The sequence below is a fragment of the Phyllopteryx taeniolatus genome, chromosome 17 (assembly GCF_024500385.1).
Source record: "Phyllopteryx taeniolatus isolate TA_2022b chromosome 17, UOR_Ptae_1.2, whole genome shotgun sequence".
Lineage (NCBI taxonomy): Eukaryota > Metazoa > Chordata > Actinopteri > Syngnathiformes > Syngnathidae > Phyllopteryx > Phyllopteryx taeniolatus.
The window spans coordinates 17330557-17341439 of NC_084518.1; the positions used below are offsets into that span (position 1 = coordinate 17330557).

Consider the following 10883-nt stretch of genomic DNA (forward strand, 5'->3'; position numbering starts at 1 on the left):
AACACTAGAAAATTGCTTTATTTTGACACATTGCAAAATGCATCTCATGCTATTCTGGAGCACATCCATGTTGTATTTGCACATCCAGTTGTGACAATTGTATTATTAAATAGTGGGGCTCTGCTTCCAAAGATCCCTTTTGTAAACACAGCAACGGCATCAGAAACACGCATAACACGAAACGCTCACGCCACAGTTCGTCTTCTTGAAAGTGTGGTTACATGACAATGTGTGTCTTTGCAGTTTTCGGTGATTCAGAGTTAGTTACTCGAACGTCTTAAGGTGGCTGTAGAGGGACTGGACGTAGGTGAACACACACATGGGGTCCGGTTTGTCGCCCATCTCCAACATGTCGTCCACCTCGATCAGACGGAGACAGTCGGCCTGGGTTCTGACACGGGAGGAGAACCGGGGAAAATGCGGTTCATATCTTCGAGTATTGCCTCAGATAGTGGCCTTCCCTCTAATGGATGCCTCCCCTCCAATCACAACTGAAATGGCCCATGATAGGAAAAAGTTGTCCACCCCTGGATGCGATTCCATATTTTCCCAAATAGTGTCCATCCCTATAGTAGATGCCCCCATTAGTCACTATACACTTGAGAAAAATAAGCACCTCCCTCTTAATATAGATGCCTTCCAATTCCACAAAAAAAATAGTAAATGTTCTCCTCCCCTGAAGTGATCCCATATTTCCTGAAATTGTGACCGTCCCTCTAATAGATTCCATATCCGCAATGAGTCAATATCCACTGAAGAAAAATAAATCCCTCCCTCAAATACAAGTAGACGCCTTCCTATTCACCATCAGGAAAAAAAATTTGAAAAAAGTTCAACCAATCCTGATGTGATATCAGATTTCCTGATCCCTCTAAAAGATGCCCCAATTAGTCACCATCCGCTGAAAAAATAAATGCCTCCCTCATATAAAAGCATTATTATTCCCCACCAGGAAACAGAGAAAAATGTTCTCAAATGTTCCAACCCCGATGCGATACCAAATTTCCTCAAATAGTGTACATCCTCTCATAGATGCCTACTAGATGATGATCCACTGGAGAAAAATAAACACCTCCCTCAAATAGAAACCTTCTTATTCTCCATCAAGAAAAACTAAACGGCTACCAATTGTAATTATCTCAGTTCATCTGCAGTTGACTAAATAAAGTACTCCATTGGTTTGAATAAAGGCAGTCATGTTCTCAAACCTAAACGCCTCTCCCCAATGAAAGAACTTACTCGGCTGTAGTGAAGGCCTGCTGCAGGTTTTGCTTGCGGTTAGCGGGGTTCAGCGTGTTGTAGTCGAACTCCAGCGGGAAGAAGGAATGGATCAGGGCGCAGAAGGCCATGCCATCACTCCAACTCGAGGAGAAGTTCTGGATGTCGATGTTCTGCGGTAGGAAGATTTCACGGAACAGCTTGTTGATGAAAGTCAGGGTTTTCCCAAAGACTAAGGCTTTGGCGACCTCAGATTAGGTCACAGCTGAGGCTTTTATTGGGTTGTTGTTTGTAAAAAGCTGTGCGATAGTTTACTGTTCCTGATCAATTCATACGCAGTGCTCTCTCTATCAGTTGGTCGGTCGGCCATCTCTCTCGCCATTGAACGTGAGCTACACCGGCTTTAGTTCTTAAAGCTCCTACGAAACAGCCCTCTTATATCACCAACATGCTCGTCTGGCATGTTGGGTCTTATCAAACGTGTTCCGATCAGTTGCTTCTTTTAAAAACTAGAGCTTGTAACAATCTTGGTTCAACTGCTTTGAGTGTTAAATGCACCTACGTCCTGGTATCCTCTGCAAAGATCAATGGAATTGTCTTCCCGCTTAGCCATTTTAAATCTTTGCTCCTTGTTTTTTTAAATTCTTCTCATAATTATTTTCGCTAATGTATTGTTTTGGTTTTTTTTTAACCTCGCTTTTCTTGTTTCTTGTACGTTTGCCCGTCGTCACTAAATGAAGGCAACTTCAGTGGCCCAAGAGTTTAAATACGGGTGACTGATTAACAATTAGGGAAGCGAAAAAAAATATTAGACCACTTTTTTTCTTCAATTTCTTGTTCATTTTAATACCTGGTAGCACTAAAGGTATATTACCTGAAGAATATAATGAAGACAATAAAATATAGCTGATTCCATAATATTTTGTCCTATTTGACATGCTTAAGCTTAATTGTAGTCCCAGTGATTTGGGTTATTATCAAGAATAACCATGGAAATGACTATATATCAGCTCTTAAATTAAACTATTATGAGCTATTTATGTTGTCATCATTATATTAGTCCAAACAAATGTGCCTTTAGTTGTACCAGGCATTAAAAATGAATAAAAAACACTGGAGAAACAAGGGTGGTCTAATAAAACATTGCATAGACTGTACTGTATACAACAACCTCCACAGACCTAACTATTCCAAATACAAGCCATTAAAAAAGTATATTAGTCCATAACATTTCCACTTTAAACCGATCCCTAAGTTACAATTGGGAGCGTTCCAATTTTTTGTACCTGGTAGCCGATGGTTTTTGAGCGGCACCACTCCAACAGGATTTGTTTTATACCACTGGCGCTGGAAACACCAAAGCTCTGGGAGCGCTTCAGTTTGGGCTTGGAATCCTTGGGCCTATTGAATAGAAATACACATTGGTATCTGGAAATCTGATGGTCAGGAAAATCTTTCAGAGAATCCATTTTGGCCCTTTGCCAAATTTCATCCAGATTATCAGCATGTGTGTACCTTGCTTTAAGGTTTACGATTGTTGGCCTGACTGTTTTCAGAGCAGATGGGGGATGAAAAATCACTCTTAACGCACCCTACACCACAGGATAATGGCTCGGGATAATCTTTCAGAGACATCCGATAATCGTGCCTTTGCTAACTTTGATTGGAAGGGGGTAGAAAGTCTCCAATTCGGCCCGACTATTGGTATGCGTGTACTCAGCTTTAAGGAAAGGGAAATGCTTCAATGGCACGAACTTTATCGGCTCGGAGTTCATCCTCTCGAAGAGGGCACGTTTGGCCTGAGCTCCACCAGCGCGAGGAAGTGTGCTAGACTTGGTCAGATCTTGTTTAAACTCCACTGCAGGGGAGGTGGCTTTTCTGAAGAGAAGAAAACATAATAATAATAATAATAAATAAAAAGAAAAATTGACTGGAGATGCAAACATCAACATGGGAAATTTACATCAGGGTCGATAATCGACTTACTTTTCGAAACTAGGTGAAAAACCTGGTTTTATGATTGATTTGGAGGGAAGTAACTTTTCTGTACGGGAAAAAAAATATTTTATTGTCCAGCTTGTAAACAACTGAAGAGATTTTGCATGTCAATTAGACTGGGATTTACTAGTTTTTACCTGCTGGTTGAGGAAAGCTCACACTTCTCTTCAGACTCGGACTCTGTGTCTTCAGAACTGGCGCTGCATTGACGAACCAAAGCATGTTAAGGTATATATATGACGGCAGATATTATTTCAAAACCATCAGTGTACCTCAGATTTGACCTACCTCTCTTAAAGGGGTATTCCCCAGGTTTAACAGTCGGTTCTTGGGATGCTGGTGTAGCAGTTGGTGGCGACTCTGCGGTGGTTTTGACCGAGGTCGAGAGACACAATTGGGACTTGGCCTCGCCGACATCTAATCATAAGATTCATTTCAGAAGGAAAACCAAGAACTGATATGGTTGTTGATTTGGTGTGAAGGACTCACCGCGCCGAAATGGATATTCTCCTGGTTTTACGTTCTGGGATTCCTGTAAAGATGAGGTCTCGACAGATTTAGGCACAGGAGATGTTTCTGGGTTGCTTCTGCTCACAGCTGTGAGGGGAAGATGTGCCAAAGAAGTCACGGATAGAGAGCCTGATTGATCCCACGATGCAAGGTCCTTTGATCCAAGTACTCTTTAGAAAAGTTTGTCATGAATTTCCTTCAACTCTTCAAAGTCTCAGTTATGACTCACTCTCAGTTCCTTAATCTTGGTGTCAACTAATCAAAGTCGAGATCTTCACTCAGTCTAAACCCCAAAAAGTCTTGGTTTTTTAGACTGTCTCAACGCCTGAGTCTTGCTCTTGACTTGGTATCAACTCCGCAAAGTCTAGGTCTTGACTTGTCTCAACCCCTCAAAGTCTTGGTCTTAACTTGATCCCAAAGTCTTGGTCTTGACTTTTCTCAATCCCTCAAAGTCTTTGTCTTAACTTGGTTTCAAAGTCTTTATCTTGACTTGGCCTCAACCTTTCAAAAATTTTGGTTCAAATCTTGATTCGGTTTTAACTCAACAGTCTTGGTCTTGACTCAGTCGTTACTCTTTAAGTCGCGGTCTCGACTCATCTCATCTCCTCAAAGTCTTGGTCTTGACTTGAGTCTCAACTCTACAAAGTCTTTGTCTTGATACAGTCTCAACTCCTCAGTCTTGTTCTCAAATCCTCAAAGCCTCGGTGACCACTGCTGGTCACTCATTGGCCAAACACATTTGTCATTGTTGTGTCTTTGTAAATATTGTCTAAAGTGACCTTTTTTAGGATGACATTCTCCGGCTGGATTGTGTATTTTAGGCGCTGACTGAACAGGTTTGGCTGCGACTTCTGGATTTGCTTTGGAGGTCATGGCACTGATGGGAAGATGTGGTTGGGGTTCATCTGCGTCTGCAAAAACACGTGGCATGCTATTCTGACCAGTTGTCACTCTGCATCACCAGACCGCACTATTTTCCTGTCTTCAGACTTTTATATTTAGCACAAAGCCAAAATCAATTATCCAGCGAGCAAACAGAATGACTTCTGGATAGGTAACATTTTCATTTCAGTTGTGAATGTTGATAAATAAATGATTTGGATTGTGAGCAGTTTATAACGGACCGTTGGACGAAAATAATGTTTTTTCTACTCACCGCTTATATTTTCGAATGATTTTACTGTGGTTTCTGCTGTGGCTTTAGACACAGGAGCTGCAGAATGGGCGACGACTGCAGCTTCCGAGCTGATTCTTGTCATAGCGGTGATGGGAAAATGAGGTTCGGTACGACCGCCAAATTCATCCTGGGCTGACCGTGTCAAAAGACAGATTTAATCAGCAGATGACATCGAAACCATGACAGGATGGAAATCATTAACAGTATCGTTGTAGTTTTACCCCTCGCACACGCAAGCATGAAATGGATAATAATACAAGTACATTTCTTTACGTTCAATGTTATTATCTTTTGTTCACTGTACTTACTTGACATCATGCTGGCTTGGGTGATGGATGTGCGTAACAGGTGGGACTGGACTCCACTTTCTAAGAACGACAAAGCAGCCAAAGTTTAGGATGTTAACATGACCGGTTCTACTGTGAGAAAGTGGACACTCACCTTGCTTCCTGTTCTGTTGTTCCACTGAGGCAATGTGCTTCTCTGCCTTGGCCTCCGTTCCCTATTCGAGCATAGTACAAAACATCCCAGATTTCGCTGTTTTTCATAGTATATAGTGTTAAAATAAACCAAATTAGGGGAGTGATCAATATTACAAATGCCTGGCTTCGTGTGATGTAAAACACGCAGCTGTCGTCCTGTCTATTTGCGTGTCGGCCCTAGCAACGCTACAACGCGACTCTTGTTGACTGTTTACGTTCCAAGGTGTATCCCCTGTCATCGTGGATGATGATTCCACAGAGGCATTTTAAGCCAATGTGGCCTAAAATAAACTCGTAGATGACAGCAATGTAGCTCACCGGACATCCTGCCATTTTCGATGATGGGTTACGTGCATGTACTGTAAAATGAAGATGTTTCATCGTGTAATCAAGTTCTCATAATAATATTAAAGTCCATACATTTAAATAGCAAGAAACATATTAGAGGAGCAAAGATTAATCGATATCTAATCGATTATCAAATTCATCGATAAAGATTTGGGATAATTGATTAATCGTTTGGACCTTGTTCGACTTCAAATTGTCCAAATCCTCGCAATTTTAGCCACTCAACAGTAAATATCAATAATTATATTTATTATAATAATAATAATAAAGCAGACTAATTATCTTTGTGTTTCATCAAAATAAGACATTTGCAAACATTATTTTTACCCATGTTACAGACTGATTCTAACATTTATTTGTAACAAAAAAATATTTAATGTATTTTTAAAACAGATTGTCAAATATGTAATTTATATTTTATGTATATCCTATTATATTTTATTCATTTAAGTGATGTATTATACAGTAAGTCAAATGTGGTATAATTATTAATGAATGTTAAATGTATGTACAGTATTTTATACATTATTGTTTCATTTTAAATATTTGTTGGGATGTATAATTTAATAATTTAAACATTTCATTGCACTATTTTATGGCTAATCTTTGTCTTATATCACGCTCTCTGGTGCTGCTATAAACTTCAAATGGTAGTGATAAAGGATGATGGATCCAACGTGTCCATTCAATTACAGGTCCTCAAGCAGCTGAAAGATTCTCCTCCACTGACAGCTGAGGCCATCTATGTTCCCGCTGAAAGGCTATTTTAGATAGTCGGAATCGGCCCCGTTTGCAAGTTTCCTTTCTGTTCTTGCGTCTCGATATAGCCCCAAATGGATGCTTCGCAAAATCGGTGGTTGGGGCTAAGTATATCGCCCTGAAATTTGGCCTTTATTTGCAACCCCCCCCCCCCCAATCCACTCCAAACACACAGAGAGGCGTTGGGGGTCTGGCAGGTCTTGCAGCCAGACCCCCAATCTGTCAACTTGCCACCAGGATGGGAGATTAGCACCGTCGTGATCTGTGGGCTCCGTAGTAACCTCTGTAGGATATCTCAGTCTGACTCCGTCCGACACCCGTAACCCTTTTAGAATACGAGCCCGGTCCATGTCTTTGAGCTGCTTGGTACCATGTAAACCCCAAGCGTGCCCCCTCTTACAGATCGTCCTAAAGATTATCCCTATACTTCTTATACAGTGGAACCTCCAATCGGTTCAGTCACGTTGGTTGACAATCAAGAATGGCTGACTTTGTGTTCAAGTTCAGGCATGGGTCCTTGGCTCGTTTTGAGTGGTAAAATTGGTGACCAGGATAATTGTTTTTCTTTCTTTTTTTTTTTTTTTTTTTTTTTTTTTTTTACTTTCTAGGGGAAGAAACTGAGTGAGAGGCTTTGACGCCATGCTGTGCCCACATTAGATGACATAAGCAAAAAAAAGGTTGCCAATTTAGCGTCGGCCATCTGTCTCAGATAACTACTTCCAATTCGGGTTCATACTGTAGATTTTACAAAAAGAGTCTTTAGGAGAATAATAAGGGGGCACTACAAAGTGAGTTTTTAGTGGGTTGTGTTTGGGTGACCACAAAACAGATAGTTTATTAAGGATATACAAGCTTGCAAAAATTAATGAGCTTTACAGCATGTCGAAAAGAAGAATTCATTTGTCAGGAGAAAAAAAAGCAATTCCATGAGGGCCTCCACACCGCCAAATTTCAGGGGGCGCTACAGAGAGTTTTGGGGGTGGGTCATGTTCTGGTATTTGTGACCCCTGAAATAGACATTATCACCAGGATATACAAGGTTGGAAAAAAATTTGTTTTCTGGCATGTTGGGGCCCCGGAAAACGATAATTAATTTGTTGGAACAATAAACCGATTCCAAGATTCTACTTAAAATAAAGAAAAACTACTCACCATTTCACAAAAACCTGACAGATGTAAATCATTTGGTCATTTTTATCGCTCCTCACTAGCCATTAAGCTACATGATACATTTTTGTCTCGCTCATTTTGCACTTAGCAGCCAGACTTTTTCCTATGTCGCAGTAAGTTCTATTTTTGGCTCTGTGGATATCATCACACTTCCTCCTGGGGTTATTTATTGTTGACAGGTCGATAAACGTAATTCAACTTTCCATTGAGAGACTTGAGCGTCGAGCCGCTGGCAGCGAGGAGGGATTCCTCGGCCATGGAGAGGTTTATTTTTGCTGTGTGACGACGTCACAACACGACACAATACTACGGACTGCGTGTTCTACTCGTGTTATATGCACGGGCTAAGAGCTCCTTGACAATCATGTATCGATTGGCGAATGTTAGTCCCGCGACCCTTGTATTCATATGCACGGACGGCGTTTAGAAAGAATATGCCAAAAGTCGATACGGAGCACATGCCGGGCCCAAAGAGGCCACTCTGGACTGCGAAATATGGAGCCAAAAATAGCCGTGACCTTTTGGCGGCGATGGTGGTGGCAATAAATCGCGGGTCATGAGTGGAAAAGGGGGTTAGGGAGGGGAGTGAGTGTGAGGATATAATCGCATGAAATGATATTATTGATGTTACTCATCAATCAGGGAGTTTTCAGTTCCTTACAACCCTACAAAACTGTTTATTGGTTCATGCACCACTGTCCCCAGGCCTGGTTTTGCCAAACCATACCCAAAGACACACTTTAGCTGAGGCAAACGATCACGATTTACACTAGACTGCAGGTTCAAATGACTTACAAGGGTATGAGCATCAAGATCACATGGATTACTTCCTGTAATCATTATGTGTGAAGAAAGCTAGATCCTTTCCAGATTGTCTGATTGACTTTCCATTTGGTTGATCGGTAGTAGTGGCATAAGAATTTTGGGGTATTACCACTAAACCGGACATTGTACATACCCGCTGGATCGTACAGACCTGGCATCAGGTACTGCGGAGCGATAGCAAGAAAGTAATTGTCTAACCTAAAATATATATATATATATATATATATATATATATATATATTTTGGTGGGTACATCTGTTCAGGCCAGTGCTTTCCAACTTTTTCAGTTCCTCTAACCCTAGAAAATCGGAGTTCTCGCACCCTGATCACTACTCTTGGTTTTGCCAAACCATACCTAAAAGCACACTGAAGGCAGAAACTTCTGAAGGTAAATGCTAAAATTTCACTTAACTGCAGGTTCTACTGTAATCCCTATGAGGATTCTAATGTCAAGATCACATTTCCAGTAACCATTATGGTTGAGGAACACTTCATAATTTCTGCATTATCACTGTGTCTTTCCGCGTCGATGATTGGAAGAATGTTTTTGCTTTGGTGGTGGATAACTGGCAGGGTGGACTTTTCCCAAAACTGGACATTTTACATATACCCATTGGACCTCACAAACCTCATATCAGTTACATGCCAGACCTAGAAAGTTTTTGATTTCTTTTATTTGTCTGATTCGGACAATGGTTTTCCATTCCTCCTGACCCTAGAAATCTGTGATCTTCTCACAACCCGTCACTACACAAGGGAAAACCTGGCCCTGCTGAACCATAACTTAAAAACCCACTACAGGGAGCAACTACTCAAGGCAAACAATCCAGACTTCCACTTGAGTTCAAATTTCAATCCCAAAGAGTATTTTAGCATATAAATCCTCAAAAATGTAGAGTATTAAGTTATTTCTGGAAGAAGTGAAAGATTGAGAGGGATCACCTTTAAATACTTACATTAATTTCCTTTGCTCTCCATGATGATAGGGTTAGAGCATGGCCTGATCCAGATGCAACCAGACCCACCTGGACCCTGTGGTCTTCCTGGGTCTTGGACTGTATCTCTGCAAGCCCGTTTTCCACACCCCGTTCCTTACTCTTCTCCTTGGACACGGAAGGGGAGCTCCTGTCGATTTGCACACCAGCGAGAGACTCTACCAGGCGGCTGAGGGCCTCCAGTTTGGCGCGGAGCTGCAGGTTCTCCTCCTGCAGCCTGCCCACCGCCTCGGCCAGGGGCACGCTGGAGGCGCTCATCTCCCCGATCCGCAGCTCAATCCGCTGCTTGAACGCGCTCACGTCCATGTGGACCTCCCTCACGGCCGCCTGCAAGGTGGCGTTGAATTCCACCAGGGCCTTGCTCACCATTTTCTCCTCAGCACCCTTAGAGCCTTGGTCCATGGCTATCTAGTAGTACCAGGTCAGATTCCAGAAACAAGTCTTTCTCTAGCGGACGGCCTTTCTTTACCATCGGAAACTCTCAATAGACACTTGCAATGTCCGTACATATAATCCAGCATGGACACTTTAAAAGGATCACAAGGAGTCCTTGCCAGCTACTCATTAAAGTCCCATTCTTGCCTTGGACTTCTCTCAACATGCGTCTTATCTTTCCCTTCTAATGTGATCGTCCGTCTCAGTTCATCTGAATGGAAAATCTGCACATAAATACATGTTGTTGGTGGGGGGGTCGGGGGTGGGTCGGGGTCAGGCAATCAGATCAAGTTTGCAACCGGGGCATAGGCATGAAACGAACCTTCCAAAGGGATCCAATTCTTGTCTCATCCTTTTCCAGTCTTTGATGGTGGGTCTTCCTCTCTGTTCCCCCAGACACTTAGTGTCCCATCTGTTTGAGAGCAACAGGTTTGTCTATGTATTTTGGGACATAAAGTGGGGTGGAGTGGGGGGGGGGGGGGGGGGGAAGGGAATGGTAAGGAGGGGCCTGTATTATTTGTGTGTGGGCCGTCTTCATAAGACACTTCATGGACAGAAATTTTGGACTTTAGTAGTTGATATACTTACAAGCAATGGAAAATGTGGGAACACTTTCCCAGATTTTCTTGCTCGCCATCTCCATTGTGTTCATATGCTTCCTGGATCTTGTTGTATGCACTGGGTAACAGGAAAAAGGCCTTTCCCTAAAAGCATACAATTGTCCAAAATAAAGATATAAGGTATGAATATCAAATTATGAGATAAATGGGATGTGTGCCCGCCATATAAAATGCTAAGAGGAATAAATACTTGATAGCTTCTGTTTAAATCAACAGTGTCTCCAAGTGGCAGGGATGTCAAACTACAGATTAAAGGGCCAGCCGCCAGCCAGCCATGCAAACCACCACCAAAGTACAAAAAAAAAACATAAGCGGATAATGTGATGAATAATTCATTTCAAAATGA

At 41.9% G+C, this 10883-nt stretch overlaps 1 protein-coding gene across 2 annotated transcripts in view; it reads right to left on the bottom strand.

The window, feature by feature from the left end:
* The window catches only part of LOC133467137 (smoothelin-like protein 2), a 15981-nt gene continuing 5098 nt past the window's right edge, over nt 1–10883 (bottom strand). Inside the window, exons 2-16 of one of the 2 annotated variants that reach the window (XM_061751641.1) lie at nt 10506–10621; nt 10240–10352; nt 9444–10141; nt 5345–5405; nt 5212–5271; nt 4883–5035; nt 4506–4637; nt 3706–3813; nt 3505–3633; nt 3354–3416; nt 3205–3262; nt 2974–3096; nt 2505–2619; nt 1240–1391; nt 1–391 (exon numbers count right to left, since the gene is read on the bottom strand). In XM_061751641.1, coding sequence (XP_061607625.1) covers nt 265–391; nt 1240–1391; nt 2505–2619; nt 2974–3096; nt 3205–3262; nt 3354–3416; nt 3505–3633; nt 3706–3813; nt 4506–4637; nt 4883–5035; nt 5212–5271; nt 5345–5405; nt 9444–9884 — 1722 coding nt within the window. In that variant the 5' untranslated portion in view covers nt 9885–10141; nt 10240–10352; nt 10506–10621 and the 3' untranslated portion in view covers nt 1–264. Of the gene's footprint in view, nt 392–1239; nt 1392–2504; nt 2620–2733; nt 3097–3204; nt 3263–3353; nt 3417–3504; nt 3634–3705; nt 3814–4505; nt 4638–4882; nt 5036–5211; nt 5272–5344; nt 5406–9443; nt 10142–10239; nt 10353–10505; nt 10622–10883 lie in introns of those variants that run through there. The other variant, XR_009785149.1, reaches the window with a different exon arrangement.